At 40.8% G+C, this 23,598-nt stretch overlaps 1 protein-coding gene across 4 annotated transcripts in view; it reads left to right on the plus strand.

Moving 5' to 3' along the window:
• MBOAT1 (membrane bound glycerophospholipid O-acyltransferase 1) overlaps positions 1 to 23,598 on the plus strand; it is a 108,190-nt gene that overhangs the window by 41,291 nt on the left and 43,301 nt on the right. For 3 of the 4 annotated variants that reach the window (XM_082346369.1, XM_082346367.1, XM_082346366.1), the window contains exons 2-4: positions 15,834 to 15,979; positions 16,866 to 16,943; positions 20,685 to 20,780. In XM_082346369.1, the coding sequence (XP_082202495.1) occupies positions 15,834 to 15,979; positions 16,866 to 16,943; positions 20,685 to 20,780 (320 nt within the window). The remainder of the gene's footprint in view (positions 1 to 15,833; positions 15,980 to 16,865; positions 16,944 to 20,684; positions 20,781 to 23,598) is intronic. The other variant, XM_082346368.1, reaches the window with a different exon arrangement.

The following is a 23,598-nucleotide window of genomic DNA, read 5'->3' on the forward strand; positions in this document are numbered from 1 at the left end:
CAGAGATTAAATGCTTATCATGTGCCAGGTACTGTGCTAGGTGCCAGGGATCCAAAGAGTAATAAGCCACTAGGTTTCTGTCCGTGAGACCCTCACATTCTATTCGAAAAATAGACTGTATCTAGAGTTTTAATTGTTTACACTATTCTGCCAATTCTAGGACCTCATCTGAGTTTTAGAGCAGTCTTGTAAGAAGCAGCAGTTAAACCATATCCTTTTTGTCTTTTCCCTTCTTGTTTATTTCCCTTCCCCAACATTTTTGTCTTTCTCCTTTCTCTGTACTTTAAATCCAGTATTCCTAAATGTTTACTGGCACCGCCTAGTTCTTCATGTAATACTCAGATTTAAAGATTTGTCCGATTTCTGGTCTGTCTCTTCTAAGTCAAACAGAATTTTTAATCTCTTTTGTGTCCTCCTACTTATGAACAGCCAAATGTATTCTGACTTTATTTCAGGTATTTTCCAAAATGAGTCATTAATCATTTCTGATGAAATGTTTCCATTCAGTTGTGGTGTCTTTTAAAAACCAGTTTGAATCTCTATGATTATGTTATGGAATTTTAAGATTTAAATCCTGGATTAACTTTCAGAAGTTTTTTTCTTGTATGGGAACAGAGGTCTAGAAAATACCGGTTTCTATTACTCAGAGACCACAAAATTCCAGTTTTGTGTGACATGGAGGAGAACTTGCCTTTTCTTCATAGAGTCCATCCAGGAAGCTAAACCGTGTTCATACATTTCTACACTTTTGGCCTTTTTTCCCATATGTTTTTGTGCATCCTATCATGCTGAAATGTTTATTAAATACACGATTGATGATCTGTAGATCTACACCAAGGTGTTATACACATATATATGTATATGTGTGTATACATACACACACATATTTTACATTTAAGTGTTTGCAGGACTTTTCACTGTAGTTCTGGGAATTTACTTTTCTTGGAACAAGAGAACGGTATTTGCTAACTACAGATTTGGAAAGGCAAGCAAGCTGATTTCACATTCTGTTTGGTTTAAAGAGCAAAAGTTGAGAAAGCAAGGCAGCAGATCCTCTGATTTGCAGGTAGAGTGTCGGAAAATTGAGGCATCCCTAGGAGTCAGTTTCTCATAGCAGTTTATACCACAGCACGTTTATTATCTTCTCTTTTGTTTTCCTTCTGTTCAAGAATGTATAAGGATCCTCTGCTGTTAGCAGTGCTGCTGGGGTTGGATTGATGGGGTTAACTGTAATGTTTACTGTTGAAGTTGGGAGGAAGCATTAGATTGGAAAGAGATCGTTGTGTTCGGTTTGTATTAATTTCCTCTAAATGTATGCACATGAAATAACACTGATCATTTAAAAAAGTGACACCTGTGTGTATCTCAAAGAAGAACACTTCTGATGACGTCACCCGTGGCTCCAAAACAGTCCATCCTGGCACATCAGCTTTTTAGTAAATGTTTTCTGAATGCCTGGTAGAGGCCTGGAACTGTATTCCTTACAGAATAAAGAGTAAGCATGGCCTTCAGAGCCCTTTAGTACTTATTCTCTGCTCTGCCTTTCCTTTACCTACCTTTTCTTATCCCCCTAATGTGCTGACTAACCTCCTTTGCTCCTGAGCCTTTCATTCATTCATTCATTCATTCCAATATTGAGAACCCAATATATAGCAGGCTCTATGGATACACTGATCAAAAGGATAGACCTGACCTCTGCCTTCTTAAAGCTATTGCCCAGGTAATGAGATCATTACAACACAGTGCGAGAAGTGCTGTGACCGCAGAAGCTTGGGTGCTGGGGAGCAGCAGAAGGGAAGACTTCCTGTAGGAGGTGACTTCTAAGCTGCAATTAGAAGGATGGAGGAGGAGGGGAGGGAAGGGTGGGCATGGTCAGAGGCTGGGAGATTAGTTAAATGGCTTTTGAAGTTGTCCAGGTGAAATGAACGATGGCCTGAATTAAGGTAGATGTAGCGAGGGAAGCAAATGGATTTAAGAGAGACTTAGGAGGTAGAATTGATATAGTGAGGAGATTGATTCCATTTATGGGATTTAAGAGAGAGGTACAGTTCTCTGATTTCTGGCCTGAATAATTGGATGGTTGAAGGGCCCACCCTTAGATAAGAGGCCTGGCAAAAAGGGCTAGGTGAAGTGGAAGATGTTGAGCTGTTATGGACCTTGTGAAATTTAGGTGTCTGTGGTTTATCCAAGTGAGGATTCCAGTAGGCACGGGGGTGTATGCCTGGGAATTTAGGAGAGACATCTGGGTTGCAGAAAAAGATCTGGAAGTCATCGGCTGGTAATTGGAGGCACAGGAGTAAGAGAGATCCTTTGGCATATATTGGCAATAACTCGGCATGGGAAGCGATGCTGGCCTGGGATGGCCCCCAGAGGGCACCGTCTTAGCAGGGGTGGGCGGCAGGGGAGCAGCTCTCAAAGGAGAGGGGTAAGGAGTGATCAGAAGGTAAAGACAACTGAGGGAATGTCAGGGAGTCAAGAAGAAAGAGCACAGGATAATGCACTGTGTCAGATGTTGCTGAGAGCTCATGGCAGGCAAAGACTGGGTAAGGTTCACTGACTTCAGCAAACAAGGAGATGGTTGGTGACTTGGTCAGAGTAGTTGTTTTGGAGTGTTAGGGATATGTCGTGATTTATGGCATGAAGGGGAGGTTAAGAAATAGAGTCTGATTTTAGGGGTTCTTTGTAATTAAATTTAAAAAGTACAAATCCTTCACCCAGTCCCTCCCTATGACTCTATAGGTGGGAGAATTAATAAGCACCAAAGAAACGTTTGCCTACTACTTGAAAATTTTTTTTAACCTGTAGTTGGTCATTTGTTTCCTGCCTTTGAAAACGGTTGTCTTGTTTCCTGTTGAGTAGGCTAAGGTTTTTTTTTGTTTGTTCGTTTGTTTTTTTAAAAAGGGATACACAGTTCCTTTGACTCTTAGTCCAAATTGGAGTTTCCCTTTTATTATAAACATATTTTAGAGAAGGTGATTACATAATAGAAACTGGAAATAGCTTAGTACTTGGGGACAGGCAGAATCACAGATACTCCTATTTTGTTGTTCCCTGGTTGTACAATGGCCACTAGGCCTTGGGTCTGTCCACTCTTGGAATTGTGGCATTTGTGTTGCATCCCGTCTGGCTCCCCAAGAGCTCTGTTTTATAAAAGCTAAAAGGTGATATGTTTTATTTTCAACTTAAAACTGAATTAAAATTAATTCTGTGTCGAGACTTTTGAGAATTTCATAACAGTCTGAGATAATTGGTCACACCCTAGGGTGTTGCATAAGAAAATATAGCCCTGGTTCTGCATTTTCCCTTGTCCCCAAAGATCTCACTCACAGTATCATCTTAAATAGTAAGTAGTATTATGGGTGATGGGAAAGCACATCCATCTGTGGAAGGCCCTTTCTTTGGAGTGGTAAAGTTTTTACTTAAGTCCACCAGGAAAGAAATTGTTCAGGTCAGGTTTTTTGTTTAGGAGGCAGTGATAGGTTGTTGGGGAAAGAGGTGATTTGGGAGTCTGTTTTCCTCTCTCTCGTTAAATAAACCTTATTTAACCTCTCCATTTTACCCACTGGGGAAACACTGATGATATTTGTACGTACTGCCTCCCTAGGGACATGAAATAACCAAATACAGTGCGTGTGTGTGTGTGCGTGTGTGTGTGTGTGCGCGCGCGCGTGTGTGTGTGCGTGTGTGTGTGTGTCTAGTTACTTTTTTTTATAAGATGACATTATAGTATCATAGTGTGATTGATTCATGCTCCATTCCGGTTGGGCTTATGTTTATTGATTAATTCTATTTCAGATCGGTAATGTCTAAGAACTGTTAAATAATGAGATTTTTTAAAATGTTAGAGTAATGAATGTGGCCTCTTTAAAGTACTCAGTTGAATCTCACTTGGGAGAGAAGATGGATGAATTGCATTTTTACATTTAGGACAGCTGCTGACCATATAGGAGCTTATTATGCATTTGGTAGGCCATAAGTGATGGGGGGGACGTTCATCATTTATATGCTTTTTACTAAAGGATGTGCAGAGAAATTGATCAACTCTAATTAGTAATTTGAGCTTTTCTTCTTGTTACTGTGTTGGGTAAACAGCTTGATGGGGAAAAAAAGATAATATTTAGCACACTTTGAGCATTTCATGCTAGACAGGCACCCTGCTCATCACTTTACATGTATTAACTCATTTAATTCTATGAGGGTAGCTATATTATTATCCTCATTTTACAGAAGAATTGGAGTACAGGTTAGATAACTAGCTAAAGTTGTACAGCTAAGAGGTAAGTTAGGGTGAGATTCAATCCTCGGTAGTCTGACTCCAGAGCCTATACTCTTATCTCTGTACTCTGCTAGCTCTCATTACAGTGTGCCCTCCTTTGTCTGCGGATCTGAAGTTGGTTGAATCTGTGGATAGAACCTGAGGATAAGGAGGGCCAACAGTCCACAGATTTTGGTATCTGCTAGGGCCTTAGAACCAATCCCCACAGATACTGAGGGACCCTGTACTGTTGATTAAATCTGAGTGCTTAATTGATCTGCATCACTCCCTTTTTACTATAATGAAAATGTTAATCCAGTGGCTAATAAATTCACTGGCCAAAGGCCAATAATAAATGAAAAGATGCTCAACCAGTAGTCAGGAAAATGCAAATTGAAATTAATATACTACCAGTTCTCTACCTGATCGGAAAGATTAAACAGATTCATAGCATCTGCTGCAGGCAAGGGTGTGGGGAAAGGACACATGCTCATATGTAGCTGGCGGGAGGGCCAGCAGTTATTACAAAACTGCTTAAACTTTTAGAGAAAGTAACCTGGTCATATTTATTGAAATTTTAAATAAATATTCTGTTTGATCGAACTCCTAGGAATTTATCTTAGAGACATAAAATCACCAGTACATAAGGATGTATGTACAAGGATTTTTTTTTTTTTTATGGTGCTATTTGTAATGGTCCCAAACTGGAAACCACTTGGCAGTTGGAGGATGCTTGCATAAATTATGTCACATACATAATATTGGCGTTTTGGGAAACTAATCAACAAAACCCTTTTCTTCCTCTCCTAGATGTGGAACCAATTAGGAAATAAGACCCAAGAGACAGCCAGAGGGAGATCAAAATATTATCTTTATTAGTGATAAAGCTGATTGACCAAAAGTTTCCTGTTTCTTTACCCTTGAATGAGAAAGACTTATGCCCCCAACTACTGGTACTGATGGGAGAAGGGCAGCAGGGCAGGGAGCACAGAGCAGAGAATGTCCTTGTCTAAATGTAGACTGGCCCCCAAAGACAGAGAAGTCCCAGGGGGCTGAACCAGGCATGCCCAGTGTCTCCTCTGTGATTCACCAGTTGGCTAAGTCATTCTTCCCTCACTGGGGAGGAGGAAGCAAGGGGTCAGGGTGGACAGAAGGTGGAAATTCTCCTTTTGTATTTTCCCTCCTAGGGAATGGAGTGGAAATTATTTTGTCCTTATGGAAATCTACAAAGTGGGGAGTGTTCCCGTCTCCCCCAACACGTATTTTGGAATATCATGCAGCTTTTTACTTTTTAAAGTATAAACTAGCTCAATGTGAGCAGACTTGGAAGATGTCTATGATATTTTGTTAGTGAAAAATTGAGTTGCAGGTAATTTTTATACCGTGATTATATTCAAAGGAGAAACCGTGTATATGGGTATATTTTTGCAAATAGAAAAAAGTATTTAAAAACATACTGTAGTTTGCTAAGAAGAACGGTGGAGAGTGTGTGTGGAAGGTTGGCAGTGGGGAAACTGAGCTTTTTCCCTGCACGTCTCTGTATTTGTTCATTTGTTCAAATGAGCAATTATTAATTTTATAAGAAAATGAAATGTATATTTGAAAGTTGCTACCATATATATATTTTTTTCAGATTACTTTTCCATTATAGGTTGTTACAGGATACTGAATATTGTTCCCTGTGTTGTACAGTAACTATGAGCTAGATCTTAAAATTTCTTATCACAAGAAAAAAAAGTTGTAACTGTGTGTGGTGATGGCTGTTAACTAGAATTACTGTATTGATCATTTACAATACATGCAAATATCAAATCATTGTGTTGTACACCTGAAACTAATATAATGTGATATGTCAGTTGTATCTCAATAAAAAAAAGAAAAGATTATAAAGTCATCTGCAGACGTTGCACATGCTTGTTCAGTGGTGTTTTCTACAGCAGCCTGTTTCCCCTCCCCTCTTTGGCGGTCCAGGGATCCTTCCTCAGAACTTATTTCTAGATGGGCCTGTCTGACCCCCTGCACCCTGTTTTATTTCCATCCCACACCCAAGGCTGGTGGGGAATTTTGGGAAGGTGTGCTGGCCTCCTTAGTTCTTGTCCCAGTCTGATTCTCGGTGACTGTGTGACCCAGGCTGAGTGAGTGGGCATCTCTGGGCTCCACTTTCCTTATCCGAAAAATGAGATGTTGGAATTACATGCGAAGATTGAACTAATTGAATCATTCTGGGGTGGCTGAGTGGAGGGACTCTGGACCCAGTATCCCCAAGTTTAAATTCCAGTGTTGCCACTTACCAGGTGTGTGATTTTGGGGAAAATTTCTTAACCTCTCTGTGACTTACAGACAGAAGGACTTAGAGCAGTGCTGGGATATATTAAGCACCCTAAATACTAGCTATTATTATTATTATTATTAATAAGATTTTAACTGGCTAACAATGGAATTCATTCTAATGGCGAAATGATATCTCCAGAGGATGTGGGTGACAGCGTGCTTGTGGACAAGGTTTTTCAGGATTCCTCAAGGAGTCCTGAATTCTCTCAAGTCTTCCCTGCACAGAGGTATCTCCAGGCGAGGAGGGGGCCCCAGCTTACGCTGAGACACAACATCCCTCACAGTTTGGTTTGGGTCTTGCTAACTTCCCACCTGCAGGAGCAAGGAAAATGAGGTCTGTTTCATACCATGTCTCTGAATAGAGGATTTTTATTGGGAAGTGTTAGAGGTTGAACTGTGTTCCTGCAAAATCCAGATATTGAAGTCCTAACCCCCAGTATCTCAGAACATGACTGTATTTGGAGATAGTGTCTTTAAAGAGGTAACTAAGTTAAATGAGGTCATTTGGGTAGGTCCTAATCCAATGACGGATGTCCTTATAAAAAAGAGGAAATTTGGTGACAGACACGGACAGAGGGAAGACCCTCTGGGAGGGAGAAGACGGCTGTCTACAAGCCAAGGAGAGAGGCCTCAGAAGAAAACAACCCTGCCGACATCTTGAATTCAGAGCCTCCAGAATTGTGAGATAATAAAGTTCTGTTGTTTAAGCCCCCCAGTCTGTGGTACTTTGATATGGCAGCCTGAGGAAATTAATCCAGGCAGCTACTAAATTCTCCCTGTGACAGTATTTCTGGGGAGAATGTTTGAAGTTGAGGGGAAGCAGTACAATGTAATGAGTGAGGACTCAGGGCAGGTTTTAAACCCTGGCTGTGTCACTCACTAGCTTTGTGAATTCAGCCTTTGTTTTTCCTTCTCCTACTGTGTAAAGTGGGAGTAAGCTACTTCATAAAGTTGTGAAGCTGAAATTACATCATTTATGTAAAGTTTATCACTGTGCCCAACACTTGGTAAGCACTCAAAAAAAAAAAGGCATTTATTGTTATGATGAGACAGAATATCAACTAGAAGTTTGTGTGGTTATACATTACACACATTGATTATCAGTCTTAAATCATATTTGTTCATCTACAAGCTTGGAAAACACTGGCTTATTACAGATTTAAAAGCATTTCTTGCTGGCATTCCAAGGAGTTTAGATTTAAAGTATAACAAGGATGTCTTTGAAAGTGCAAAGTAGCTAAAGAGTATGGGACAGCCACTTTTTGTTCTGTGGTACAGAAGGGAATAGCATTTTTCATACTTTCCTGGGCCACACGCATTTGTAGGAGGCGGTGCACAAAAAGCACTGTTTGTGGAGGAGGGACAGCCCGCCTTTAAATAAGGAATTGCTTAATTAGATTGGTTTTGTCTTGGAACATATAAGGCAGCATTGCTGAGAAGAGCATTCCAGGCCTGGACAGTTGCCTCCGTCTCATTGGTGAACCTCTGGTAAATCACTGTAGCAGGGAAATCATTTTGGACTGTTAATCTTTGCTGTTTGTTAAAAATAGCCTGCTTGCATCTCTTCATTAGGAGGAAGGCAATGTTTTGTGCTCCTGGCAAAGTTTGGTTTTTTTGGGAAGCATATGAAGGCCACGGAACAGAAATCCCCAAGAAATGCCTTTCTAGCAGCACATGAGAGCAGAAAGATTGAAAACTTACACTGGAAAATTGCAGCTCAGTGTGACTGGGCTTTGGTGAAATAAGAAGTCAAACCCTTGGGTACGTGACTTTGAAATCTTGCGAGAGCAGTGAAAATTGAGCTCTTGCTGAATCCAAGTTATGTTGGATAAAAACAGCTGTGCTCTACTGCTTCCTTCTGTAGAAAGGCCCACATAATTGTTTAATTGTGGAGGGCATATTGTCGGAGATCACGAATAAAAGTGCAGCTTTCTTTCCTGCTCTAGAGGGAGGGCATCAGTAAAAAAATAAAAACTTGGCACACCTTCCTTTTTTTTTTTTAATTTTAATTTTTTTACTAAGGCAAAAACAAAATAATTTTGTAATTTTAGAGGTCTAGTTAGTAACAAAGTTGTCCCATAAAAGTTTATAAATATACAATTGAAATATGCAAAACAATTTACATGTTTTAAATGAAAATACAGTGGTCTGTGCTATTGACAGAATGTAATATTCATATATGAGTTTAAATAGTAGAATGGAACTTGAAAATAACTTGCCGCTTGGCATGTTTATTTCAAAATAGTAAAATTTAAGAAATGGAAAAGAGGTTTTAAAAGTGATTTTTTAAAATTAAATAGTGCATCCAGTATAGCATTACTAGAACAAATATGTTTATAAGTATATTTATTCATGTAGTTTCTAATACTAAAAGTAAAAACTTGACTCTTTGACTACTGTGCAGAGTGATATCGAGACTTAACACTTTCCTTTTAAATGTGAAGAGTTTATTAAGTGTAAAGGTACCTATTTTCATCTTCTCTGGCCATGCACATCACGGTTACTCCTGACATTTTGCTGCCTGTAAAAAGGGCGTTTTTCTTTAAGGTGAAACTTTTTACAAGTTGACTTCTATTTATGCCTAACTCCTCCCTAAACTTTATTTACAGTAGGTGCCAATAAATGCAACCCTGAGGATAGAGTAGAATTAAATAAGAATTGTTGTGAGTTTCTTAGAGTGCCCTGATTGTGTGTAGGGTGTGTGTGTGTGTGTGTGTGTATGTGTGTATGAGAAATTCATTATGGAAATTTATATTATGAGTTGAAAAAAAATTTACAAAGAATTTGCCTGGATTCCTGTCATGTTGATAAAACAGCCATATTCAATTTTACATGTTATCTTTGCCTTTTTCCATATGCCATTATTATTTTTTATTTTAAACATGGTTGTACATGTCCATACAGTTTTATATTCTGCTTTTTATTAGTTACAACAAATGTTTTTCATTTCATTATAGGTGCTTTGTAATGCCCATTTTAATACTATTATACTGAACGGGTTTACCATTAATTACTATCCCTCTATTATCCTATATGTAGGTAGATTTTGCTTTATTTTGCCTTGTAAATAATGCCTTGACATTTTTTCAGCATTAAGCTTTTTATCAACCAATGAATACATTTCCAGGAATTGGTCAAAAGTATGACTTGTAGCAAATACTACCATATTCCTTTTGAAAAGGATTATAGTGCAAGGTGCATCCTTTGTTTTATATGTTAACCAGCGTCTTTACTAATTGTTGAACTTTTAGGTTCCTTCTTCTTGCTACTAGAAATAATACTGAGGTGTACTTTTTTTGTGTGTAAAAATTTGGTGCACATTTCTAATAGAGGTAATAACAGTGGGTTTAAAATTTACAGCCACAGACAGATACGCAAAAATGGAACTTTTAAAATTTCTCCCTGCTAAACTTAATTTACCTTTCAAGCTAAATTGCCAGTTTTAGGCAGCTCACCTCCCATTTAAGGCTGTAAAGGTTCGTCTCCCTCTGCACCTGGGAATGAGAAGCAGACCTTACCCCTGGCCTTGGCAGGCATTGGGTTCCCGTGCCATTGGAACCTTGCTGGCCTCTGCTCAAGAGGAGCCCATCTTGTGGTCCTCGGGAGTGCTTCTCTACAGGGCTGGCCATCTCCCCGGGCTGCATTCTGAGAAGCTGGGCAACCCTCTCTTCTTCTGTGATAACCTGCATCCTTCCTCCAGGCTTCTCTAGGGATTCCATCCATTTCGATGGTCTGAGCATCTTTGCTCTTACCCTTTTGTCCCCATGTCTAAGTGCTAGTCCTGCCCCACGGAATCCCTCCTTCAGATCCCTGGCCAAACTCTTTTATCAACTTTTGTGCCGAAAAATAGCTCTTATATCATTAAGAGCTTTTCTTCCCTCTAGGATTATGGTAGAAACTCCAATGCTTTAAATTCTTCAGTTTTGCTCCTGATCTGTGAAGATAAGCTTTCAGGATTAAAAAGGAAAAAGAGATCTTTCCTAAATTTCTGGAGACTGCTTTGACTTTCAGATTTACCTCTGCTTTAGGTTTAGAAGACTCTAATCAGGAACTGGAAAACCCAGGGGTTGACTCTTTCGTCCTAGGCTGCATTGCCTCTCCCTGTGGAAGAAAGGGTACATGGAAGACTCAGGCAGCTGCCTGAATGATGGGTGGCAAAGGGCATCAGTCCAAGAGCAGCAGGGAGGAGACTGGGGAAGCCGATTCTTAACAGCCCAACAGTGGTGACCGCATATTGAGTTTAATCTGTGCACAATTTGTGTGTTAACTTAGTGGATATAGAATAATATTAATAGCAAGTGCCTGTCAGTGCCAGGACTGTTTCCAGTGATTTTCTACATTAACTTCTTTAGCCCTCAAAACAACCTGAGAAGTAGTAATACTGTTACTGCCTCCATCACATGAACCAGGAGCCAAGACGAAGTGAGCTTTGTAGCTCTTCAACCAGTAAGTGGTGAAGCTGGGTCTTGCAGCCCAGTAGTCTGCCTCTGCTGGTAACCGCTGGTTCTGTTGCTGGTCATGGGCTGGGAGGCCACAAGTACTTAATTTGATTATTATTGACGGGAAATCCTTTTCTCTTGCATTTGTTATAATTTGGTTCTCTTCTTTCAGGAGTTTGATCATTTCATAAAAGGTGGTTCTTTTCCTGTTTAGGAAGGCATCATCCCTTTATTGTTTTGGTTTTTTTTTCTATACTTACGTATATACCCTCACTAACTTAGCTGTTTCTCTGATGTGGATAAAGAGACTTCCGTTTCAACTACTTGGAATCACTAGGGTTTAAACTCTGTATCATCTCGGGCCAGTGATTTGCTTTCCAGAGTTGTGTAGTTTTAAAAACCTGTTTATTAGGGAAAAGGGCAAAAATATGTGAAAGTGGAGAGATGAGTAGAGTGAACTTTTCATGTGCCCAGCCCTCAGCCTCAACAGTTTGAAGCTCATGGCCAATCTTGTTTCATCTATGCCAGGAGTTCTTAACCTTGGCACTACTGACATTTTGGACTGGAAAATTCTTTGTGTGGGAGGCTGCCCTGTGCCTTGCAGGATGTTTAGCAGTATCCCTGGCCTCTACCTACTAGATGCCGGTAGCCCCAACCCCCCACCCCCTTTCTGATTATGACAACCAAAAGTGTCCCCTGGGGAGCAGTTCATCCCTAGCTGAGGACCACGGATCTATGCTCACTCCACTCTTCCCATCCCCTCAAGATTGTTTGGAAGTAGATCCCATACATTAAATCAAACCCATTTTGGGATATATTTTTAAAATATAATGTCTCCAATTTTGTTAGTCCATTAGAGAGGAAGGGAACAAAGATCTAAGTATGTTCCTATACAAATTGTTGTCACGGCAGCTAGCCACTCTTGGCTGCAGAGATGGTCATAGTTCCTACCAGCTACCAGTATTGATATGAACTAGGAAACACAAAGAAATTGGTATTGTGCTCCAGCCTGTACATTTTTAAAAACCATAGTAAAATATACATAATGTAAAATTTTCCATTTTACCCATTTTTAAGCATATAGCGCAGTTCAGTGGCATTAAGTACATTCACGTTGTTATGAAACCATGACCACCATCCATCTCTCCACTCCTCAGTCCCTGGCAACCACTATTCTACTTTCAGTCTTGATGAATTTTACTCTTCTAGGTACCTCATATAAGTGGAATTAGATATTTGTCCTTCTGTGTCTGGATGATTTCACTTAGCATAATATCTTCAAGGTTCATCCATGTTGAAGCATGTGTCAGAATTTTCCCCATTTTAAGGCTGAATAATATTCCACTGTATGTATATATACCACATTTTGTTTATCCCTTCAACTGTTTATAGACATTTGGGTTGTTTCCACATTTTGGCTATTGTGGTTAATACTGCTATAAACATGGTGGGCAAATATGTCTTCAAGACCCTGCTTTCAGTTCTTTTGGGTATATACTCAGGAGTGGAATTGCCGGATTGTATGTAATTATATTTTTAATTTTTTGAAGAACCACTGTTTTCCATGGCAGCTGCACCATTTTACATTCCCACCAGCAGTGCACAAGGGTTCTAATTTCTCCACATCCTTGCCAATGCTCATTATTTTGTCTTTAAAATAATTACCATCCTAATGGTGTGAAGTGGTGTCTACTTGTGGTTCAGCCCGTACCTTTTAAGATGTACCTCTGGTAATTGAAAAGCAATTCTGCGAGAACCAAGTGCTGCTATTGTGTATTTCTACTTTTACCTTGGAACAGTTTGCCCTGAACCCTCAGCTAGCCATCTGTGACTTACTCCTGGGAAGAGGCTGGGGGAGTGTGTTGTGTTTGTATATAGGGGCAGGCTTTTAATCCTTATTGAAGTGTTGCATTTGCACATTTACCATGAACAGTTAAGGGAAAAGATTCTGGTTAGATATGTATGGAATCAGAGACCATTAGAGCTGGAAGAGGCATTAGAGACCAGTTCATAAAAGGAAATTGAAACCCAGAGCATGTAAAGCTCCTCTTCTTTTTTTTAAAAATTATTAGCACCTTTAATTAATTAATTAATTAATTAATTATTTATTTTGGTTGTGTTGGGTCTTCGTTTCTGTGCGAGGGCTTCCTCTAGTTGCGGCAAGCGGGGGCCACTCTTCATCGCGGTGCGCGGGCCTCTCACTATCGCGGCCTCTCTTGTTGCGGAGCACAGGCTCCAGACGCGCAGGCTCAGTAGTTGTGGCTCACGGGCCTAGTTGCTCTGCGGCATGTGGAATCTTCCCAGACCAGGGCTCGAACCTGTGTCCCCTGCATTGGCAGGCAGATTCTCAACCACTGCGCCACCAGGGAAGCCCCAAGTTGGCTTTTTAGTGTCAGGACTAGGGCATTCAGTTGGTTACATATGACATTATGGTGACTAAATAATGGCAGTTTGCTTCAATGGCCAAGTGAGTCTTCTCTTTCTCCTTTTCAATTGCTGGGGTGACAAGATTAGATGTAGTTTTCCCACAGTGAGGCCCTCTCTTCCTTGGAGATAGGTTTGAAGGGGTCTTGAAGACGACCAGCCCAGCTCAGGAGACCTGAGGAGCCCTGGGTTGGCTGAGTGATGGCAGTCAGGCTTTGATCACTCTTAAATCTCTTCCACTTCATCCTTGCCTCAAGCTTGCACGGTCCCACCTCCCTGTCCTGTATTTGTGTTTTTCATTCTGGGAAAGCCCAGCTCCTAATGGGTGCCTCTGTAGGTCTCTCTCTTTATACTTCTAGTCTAGGAGGTCGCCATCCTGCCTGCATATTAGAATCACCTGAACACTTTGAAAAGGCCTGACGACAGGCCAGATAAATCAGAATGGTTGAGGATAGGACCCAGGCATTATTTTTTAATTTTTTAATGTTCGTAACATCCCTCAATTTTCACCTGTTTCAACAGTTTTCCTGATTGTCTGCCTGAATCTCATCCCTCCTTAAGCATGAACTTCTTGTCATTTACTTCGGATCTAAAGGCACACAATGTTAATGTTACTTTACAATTACTTGTAGGTTATTTGTGTTCTCTTGCCAGTTAGATTATAAACTCCTGAAGGCAGGGATCATGCCTTTTTTCTCCTCTGTCCTATTGGCTCTCAAACTTGAGTGTGCATCACAATCACTTGGGGGGCCTGATAAAACACAGATTGCTGGGCGCACTCTGGGAATGTCTCATTTAGTAGGTCTGGGCGGGGCCGGAGAGTGTGCGTTTCTAACAAGTTTCCAGGTGATCCTGCTACTGCTGGTCTGGAGACCATACTCTTGAGAACTGCTGCTCTAGCCCCTGAACCATTCTTCACGTACAAGGATGCTCAGTAATTACTGGCCAGCCAAAAAGAATGGAGCAAATTTCCCCTTGCTTGCTCTTCTGAGTAACTACGTTCTGCTCTCGCCGTGGGCTGGTCTGCAGGCTGAGAGAATGAAAGAACGTGTGACTGATCGTCTACAAATAATCATAACTTTGACTTTCTAGTTGCCAACTCCTTTACATTCTGAACCTTGCTAAGACAGTTATTTTTCTATTTGTGTATATGTGTGTGTGTGTGTGTATGTGTGTTGTTGGTTGTGCATTTAGGCTATAAAGAAATATGACCACATCATGCAGGATAGGATCCCCGTTCACCTCCTGTCTTTGAAGGTAGAAATTGAGCATGGGCAGTAGTAGGAATAAGTTTTTGGAAAGACTGGTGAAGAGTGATCTCCAAATAGAGGGGAAACTCAGCACAGTCAACTTTAGAAACAAAAAATTCTCTGAAAGTGTTATTTTCTATGAATTGTAAGGAGTTTAAAGTATTCTTGTTATTGGGAAAACAAATGAGCTTGGGTGGAGCTGACGTTGGCTACTACTTCCAGCCCTACCTTGGAGCAAACCCTGATGAATTTCACTAACAGCCGCAGTTTTTTGTAGCATGAAAAACTCTCGAGGCTGAAGTTGAGGGTTTATTCAGATACTCATATCCTCCGTCCGTTCTAAAAGCAAATTGATACCGAAGTTTTCATTCTGAATACTCTGAAAAGCTTAAACTGCTTTTCCAATGTTAATTAATGGTTAAACCACTTAATGTATTTTGGTTTTGTGTTAAATCAGCTGATCTTTTCTAAGGGTATTGGGGAATTATTTTAGTTTCTTTTAGGTAAAATATTTTTGAGAGAGAGATCACTGAGATTTTTCTAAGGAGATGTGGTGCCTATTTTGCATAACTGGATAGTTTTGGTGTTGAAAGTTCAATGCAGGGCTGGTTCTTACTTTGTGGGTCTTTAGTGGTGCACCTTGGATTTGAGCAATGTTCTTGCTTATTTCGTGTTAATTTAAAATGAGAAAAATTAGACTCAGAAAACAGCTGATGATTGTTTTGGAGAAGCATTTGTTTTCTGAGGTACCAATGAGGGAAGCCTCATGGATTTGATTCATCTGCATCTCGAGAAGAACATAACGCTGGGTGGTGGGGGAGGGGAAGACACCCAGCAAAGTGATCTCACAGTCTGATAAGGCCCCTTCCAATAGAAAGTCTCCGGTTTGTTGGTGGGAAAGCAGCTTTGGCTAGTCTCAGAGATTGGAGAAGAAAGTTTTGGGTTTGTCACTTCTTACACCAGATGAGGGTCTGGTTATCTTTTCAGTCTCTCGCACCTCCTCCAAACGAATGCTCTACTGAGGAAAACATCCAAGTCTGAGATGCACCTTGACGTAGAATCTGAAAGAAGTAGGGAAAACTCACACACAGGCCAAACAGTAAAAGTCTCAATTCTCTTTTTTTTCCCATACAGGTGAATTTTGTGACATGCCAGCTCTTTGCTTTGTTTGCTGCTTTCTGGTTCCGCAGCTACTTGAGTCCTGGTAAAACCAGTCCTGATGTCCGGCATGCGTTTGCCACCATTTTTGGCATCTATTTTGTCATCTTTTGTTTTGGCTGGTGAGTATGAGCCTCTTGAATTCTAATATTTATCATTTGGTTTTGTAGCGATATTCTTGGCATTTCCCAGGCACTAAGGGAAAAAAAATGATATTTACTCGTATTCTAAAATGTTGGGGATGTTGAGAAATCTCCATTTACTGTAAGAAACTGGAACCAATAAACGGACTCTATTAGAAATCAATTCAGTGAACTTTTCTTAAAATTAAGACTTCTGCTGATCTCACCCTGGGTCATGTAAATGGAATGTTCTAAGGTTTAATTTTCCCAACGAGGGACATTTCCTAACTGTTGTAGATATTGGTGTTTTTCTTGCATCACTGCTAGAGATACTGGTGTTAATCCTGCATTTAGAGTAGAACAATAGTTTTCGTGCTGGTGTTAGGGAATGTGTCATTCTTTAACAGAGAAAGCCTGTGGTCTAAGACTTTCTCTACTAGGAAAGCTGGGCAAATCCCTTGGGAGGGGTACTTCTTGGGGAAGAAGTTTTAGGAATGAATATTTCTAGAAGTACAACTTAAGGGAATTTGTGACTTTGTTCAGGGTAGTAGATTATGGCTCTTCCTCCTTCAATGAAAATTTGAGAAAGGATGATGAGTATTTTGGTATCTGGGGCAGCTCAGTTTTGGTCTTGATACTTTAAAATTGAAAGAAAGAACTCTCTTCACTGCAGTTGGCAGACTATGTCATGCCTTCCTAGTGTCATACAGTATCTCAATTACACAGAACGAAAATACTTGATTTATTTTCTCCTACATAAACATGGGGTAACTGATCACTTGCTTTTTTGTGGGAGTGGAGGTGGAGGTGCAGTGTGGGTGGCCAAGAGGTATGTTAATATGAAATATATTCAGTGTTTCCCTTTCCTCCCCATGATGTTCTACAGGTACTCTGTGCATCTTTTTGTGCTGGTGTTAATGTGCTATGGAATCATGGTCACTGCAAGCGCATCCAATGTTCACAGGTAAGACCCCGGGAATGAATGATGCAAGGTGAGGCTTTTCATGATCTTTGAAATATATTTCTAGGATGAAGGGATGCCCTCCCCATTTGCCACATGTGGCGTATCCTAAGTGCTCTGGGATATCAGAAAGGAGGGATGGGAAACCTTAAATGCTAGGCGTCTTCAGAGAAAGCTTTACGGAAAAAAAAAGTGTGATGTGAATTGGGACTCAGGTGAAAGAGAGTTTGTCAGAATTAGGCAGCCTCATTTGTGATAGCACCAACCTGGAAGCAACCCAGATGGTCACACTGTGGAATACTACTCAGCAATAGAAAAGAATGCATGAGTGCTACACACAATTCCATGGATCCGTCTCAAAATCAGTACGCTGGGTGGAGGAGGGCCCACAAATTCTGTTCTCAAAAATGCAGGCTAACCTGTAGTGGCAGAAATCAGAGCAGAGGTAACCAGGGGTGAGATGGCTCAGGAAGACGTGAAAGGAACCACAAGAGGCATGAAGCAACCTGGGGGGTGATGGATATGTCTGTTATCTTGAACTTGGCTGAGGTTTTCGGAGTATGAAATAGGTCAAAAATTTTGTATACTTTACATACGTCCCATAAGTGTTAAAAAAAAAAAAAAAGGAAGAAATATTCTTACTATTGCTATTTTGACTTCAAAGTGCAGATGTAATTTAATTCTCCTTTGAAGGCTACACGCTTGACCAATCCAGGGAGGTACCTGGAATAGCTGTTTTGCACTGTCTCTGTTTCCCATGGTCTTTCTGAAACCTCAGAAATAATTCAGCCTCTCAGTAACACTGGAATGGAAGCTCTGTGGGAACAAAGACTTTTCTCTCCTGTTCACTGTTATAGCCTCAGAGCCTAGAACAATACCTGGCACAAATAAAGGCTCAATAAATATTTATGGAATGACTGAATATACTTGAAAAGAGCTTCACCCTTCTATGGCTTCCTTTCTGATGGCTTCTCTTAAAAAGCAGATGCCTTATTTCAGCCTCAGAAAGTTCTTTGATTAATAAGACTATTAGCACAATTGTTTTCCTTCTTAAAAGTACTGTAATTTAATTTTTGAGTGTATAATCTTGTAATTACTTCCAATAAATTTCTGATTTGTAAGGGAAAATATTTTTGCCTGCTTTTAACTTGGATAGTCATTCAACTTTGTATTCAAAGGAGCTCTGGAAATTTGAATTCTAATCATCTCTCTTCTAAGTGCCCTCCTTGAAAGGGATAGAGTCATTCCTTCAGAAGGGAAATAGGAAATCCGTATTTCTATAATTTGGTACGAAAGGGTTTTGGAAATGCTTCGTATTATGACAAAATGCTTTTTTCACTGAGAGGTAAAGATGCCTGGCTTTTCCTGCACTTGATGTTGGAAGCAATTAAATGATTTATAAAAGTGTTGTTGCATCTCTAGAGCACATTTCCAACTACCTTACCAGTTGTAATTTGTCAGCTTTCCCCACACTTGTGTGATGTTGGTGAGGTGCGGTCTGTTTTGCAGAGGGTCAAGCTGCATTTCCAGGTTCTCTGTGTTAGTCTCCGGCCAGGAGTGGAATCTTCCAGCTTTGGCAGAGACCTTTACAGACAGGCTCTGACTGTTTCCCCAAAATAATGTTGTGGTAGCAGAGAGCCATGTCATAAGACCGCAAAGAAAAAAATGCCAGAACAAGTTCTTCCCCTCTTTCGTTGCTTGTGTGGTTGCCAATACTGCAGAAATAGGGAGTGGTTCACATTTCCCGATGGATAGAAGTTGTTTCCTATTGCCTCTGGGAAAGAAAACGAAGCTGGAGTCAGGAAACCTGGCTCTTTCCAGCAGTGTGGGTTTGGAAAAGCCAGGCAGCTTCTTTGCATGTCAGGTTTCCTGCCTATGAAATGTAGGGTTTGTGGTGGTTTGAGCTTAAGTTCTCTTCAAGACCAGGATTTCTGGGTTCTTTGTGAATTGTTTTCCTCTTCCTTTCACCGAGTTATGAGTCCTGTCCTATGCATAGCTGGGAATAGGAGGGGACAGTTAATATTTGCAGCTATGTGGAACTAACCCATTTCAGGACTGATTGTTGTTATTCAGGATTTATCTAGAGAGTTCTTGGGGTACCGTTTCTGTTTCCTTCCCAAGCCACTCTGTTGGGAAGAAATCACAGGTGGTCACTTACCTCATATGAACCAACTGGAACAGAATATAGTATCTCCTGGGATGGAAGGCCTCATGTGGGAACTTGGTGATGCAGTTTCCAATTTTGGAGTACTTGCTTGGTGCCAGGTGCTAGGCTGAGCACTCATAAATATATTATGTTTCATTATTTTGCTCTATAGACTCTTATTTAGTATATCACTTAATATACTATTACACTTAATATTTCCTATCATTATTGCTAATATATTCTTTCTAGCACAACTCTATAGGATACAGATTTTTTTCCTGAGATGGAGAAAAATGAAAGCTCAGAGTTGGGGAAATAGATCCATACGTATGATTTTAACATTATAATTATATGTGTTAGCATGTAGCACTAGAGAAATACAGGCAGTGGAGCAGTGAATTGTGTTGCGAGTGGGGGTGGGATGGATAGAGCAAGACCATACCAGGTGACGTTGGAGCTGAGCCTCATCAGATAGTTAGTTTCCAGATAGACCATAGGGGGGAGCAAAGAGTTGCAGGCAGAGGAAGGAGAAAGATTTCTGGCCTGAAAATGCAGGATGTAATTGTGGAAAGGGAGCAGTCCACTGTGCTTTAACACAGGGTGGACATGGAACGTGGCTGGAGATGAGTCCAGAAGGAAAAGTAGAGCTTAGCACGCGAAGCACCTTGGATACTGTGTTCAGGAGTTTTGATGTGATTAGATAGTGGGATCCACTGGAGACTTTTAAGACCAGTAACATTCATTTATTGTTTGTTCACTCAACGCACAGTAGGTGGCAGTGGTGAATGAAACACACATGACCATCCTTGCTTTCATGGAGCTTTCAGGCTTGTAAGGGAGACGGTGGTTAATCAGATTATCACCTATCTTTATGTGTACAAGTTGATGAATGTTCTGAATGGCGTGTGTGTGTGTGTGCATTGGGGGTTTATACTATAGGATGGTCAGGACCAGTCTCTGAAGGAGACCGGGAAGTGAACATGAGTAGGAGGTAATTGAAGCCTCAGGCATCAGCAGGGAGGGTCCTAAGCAGACCACTGGGAATGCTAACACCTAAGGAGTCGATGGAGGAAGATGAGCTGAGCAAGAGCCTTGGAAGAATTGACCAGAGAGCTGGGAAGGAAACAAGGAGAATGGAAGCCAAGAGAACAAAGTGTTTCGGGAAGGGAGTGGTTGGCAGTATGATGATGGTTTGTATTTTAGGAAGATCATTGTGTAAACAGGATGGTTTGTGAAGAGGAGAATCTGAGCGAAGGACCTTACAGGCCAGCGGTTCCCAGCTCTGGCTGCACGTTGGGATTATACCTGCTAGGTGCACCCCATCCCAATGAAATCAGAGTATCTGGGGGTGGGGCCCGGTGCTTCCCAGGTGATTCCATTATGCTGCCATAGTTGAGAACTACTACAGTGGTCCAGGTGAGAAAAGATGAAGGGCTCAGAGCAGTGGGTGTGAAAGTGAGGAGAGGGGATGGGCTGGGATGGAGAGGGACCAGATAGGACTTTGTGACTAATTGCGTGTGGAGGGTGAGGGAGAGAAAGAAGAGAAAGTTGATTGAGTGGGTGCACAACAATCTGATCCTCTGTGTTTTTGGTTCCAGATACTCCTTTTTTGTAGCGATGGGCTACCTTACGATATGCCACATCAGCCGAATATACATCTTCCACTATGGCATTCTCACTACAGATTTTTCTGGGTGAGTATCTTAATTTGTGTGGGGACAGTTGGACTGCTGACTCAGTCCAGCAGCCCCTTGACTGCTGAGTCCCTTGACTCGGTCCCTTGGGGTCTGTAAAGATCAAGTATGCACGTAAGAGTCATCGGCAGCTCATTCAATCAGTTGGTAAGACTCTGCTAATGAGGTTGAGGTTGAAGATTTGATTGCTCTGTAGGACGGTGAGCTCTGCTGTGTTGTTAGGCAGGGGTCGCAAACTATGGCCCATGGGCTATATATCTGTCCGGCCACCCGTTTTTGTAGTTACACTGGAACATACCCAGGCACTTACTCATTTATGTGTTGCCTCTGGCTGCTTTTGCACTACAGTGGTAGAGCTGAGTAGTTATGACAGAAATTATATGACCCACAAAAGCCAAAATGTTTACAATCTTGCTCTCTACAGGAAAAGTCTGCCAACCCCTATTCTAAGGCCCTTAACACAGAGTTGGTGTTTATCTCTTACTGGTTAATAATACAAAATTCTTCCATACTAGCTGATGAATAGCTGCTACCCTGAGCCCCTTGAGTGCCCCCTGGCTGCCCTGGCCCCCTCCCCAGATCCCCCAGACTTCCAGCGATGAGAAGGGCAATGCCTGGCACAGCAGGGGTCTCCATACTTCTTCTAAAAATTTTGTCTGTTACCATAGCCTTAACCTGGGGGCCACCCCTCTCCTGATTGGTCACTGGGTGAAGACGACGGTGGATCAGTGAAAATTCTGTTGCTCTGTTGGTATTCGTTTAGGAACAACTTTTTATGAATCTTGTGGAATGGGTACTAAAGTAGAGCTACTCCTCATGACACATTGTATATTATCCACGTTACTTCCTTAGGAGTTTGGTTCTGGTCTCCACAGGCAGCCTGGAGTCAGGGAGAGTCCGGGTTCTCCTCTCCAGTTGAATTGCCTTTCATTGGATGAGTTGGTAGAGAATAGTCAATGAAATAAAGAGCTACAAATTACTGCCCATTGGTGTGAACTTTGCAAGTTGTGCAACTGTCCCACTGTGAAGAGGCTTCGGAAGGCAAAGTGTTGTTTGGGACACAAAAACTGTTGCATTGGGATTTCCGTGACCGTAGTTTGGTCTCAGACTGGCTTTTTGGGCATCGGTTCCTCTTACCCTCGGTCCTTTCAGTTTTACCTTTTTCTCTTTGAATTGCCTCCTTTCTTTATTCCTTTCCTCCCAGATTGTAGGGCATAATTTTTCAATTTTTTTGAAACATGTTCACAAACTTCTTTACTTTTTAACAATGTGTATTGCTAACAAAATATGGAAAATATGGCAGCAACAAAGATAACAATATAGTCGTGAAGTTATAGCATTAAAAGTAATTTTATTTTATTTTTAACAATAACATACATGTGTCCTTTAGAGGATTAATTGTAATCCCTTGATTTTTTTTAATATATTTTTTAACATCTTTATTGGAGTATAATTGCTTTACAATAGTGTGTTAGTTTCTGCTGTATAACAAAGTAAACCAGCTGTACATATACATACATCCCCATATCTCCTCCCTCTTGCATCTCCCTCCCACCCTCCCTATCCCACCCATCTAGGTGGTCACAAAACACCGAGCTGATCTCCCTGTGCTATGTGGCTGCTTCCCACTAGCTATCTATTTTACATTTGGTAGTGTATATATGTCCATGCCACTCTCTCACTTCGTTCCAGCTTACCTTTCCCCCTCCCCGTGTCCTCAAGTCCATTCTCTACCTCTGCGTCTTTATTCCTGTCCTGCCCCTAGGTTCTTCAGAACTTTTTTTTTTTTTTTTAGATTCCATATATATGTGTTAGCATATGGTATTTGTTTTTCTCTTTCTGACTTACTTCACTCTGTATGACAGTCTCTAGGTCCATGCACCTCACTGCAAATAACTCAATTTCATTTCTTTTTATGGCTGAGTAATATTCCATTGTATATATGTGCCACATCTTCTTTATCCATTCATCTGTCGATGGACACTTAGCTTGCTTCCATGTCCTGGCTATTGTAAATAGAGCTGCAATGAACATTGTGGTACATGACTATTTTTGAATTATGGTCTTCTCAAGGTATATGCCCAGTAGTGAGATTGCTGGGTCGTATGGTAGTTCTATTTTTAGTTTTTTGAGGAACCTCCATACTGTTCTCCATAGTGGCTGTATCAATTTATATTCCCACCAACAGTGCAAGAGGGTTCCGTTTTCTCCACACCCTCTCCAGCATTTCTTGTTTGTAGATTTTTTGATGATGGCCATTCTGACTGGTGTGAAGTGATACCTCATTGTAGTTTTGATTTGCATTTCTCTAATGATTAGTGATGTTGAGCATCGTTTCATGTGATTGTTGCCAATCTGTATATCTTCTTTGGAGAAATGTCTATTTAGGTCTTCTGCCCATTTTTGGATTGGGTTGTTTGTTTTTTTGATATTGAGCTGCATGAGCTGCTTGTATATTTTGGAGATTAATCCTTTGTCAATTGCTTCATTTATAAAGATATTCTCCCATTCTGAGGGTTGTCTTTTTGTCTTATTTATGGTTTCCTTTGCTGTGCAAAAGCTTTTAAGTTTCATTAGGTCTCATTTGTTGATTTTTGTTTTTATTTCCATTTCTCTAGGAGGTGGGTCAAAAAGGATCTTGCTGTGATTTATGTTATGGAGTGTTCTGCTTGTGTTTTCCTGTAAGAGTTTCATAGTGTCTGGCCTTACATTTAGGTCTTTAATCCATTTTGAGTTTATTTTTGTGTATGGTGTTAGGGAGTGTCCTAATTTCATTCTTTTACATGTAGCTGTCCAGTTTTCCCAGCACCACTTATTG

Source organism: Balaenoptera borealis (assembly GCF_965194805.1).
Source record: "Balaenoptera borealis genome assembly, chromosome: 12".
NCBI lineage: Eukaryota > Metazoa > Chordata > Mammalia > Artiodactyla > Balaenopteridae > Balaenoptera > Balaenoptera borealis.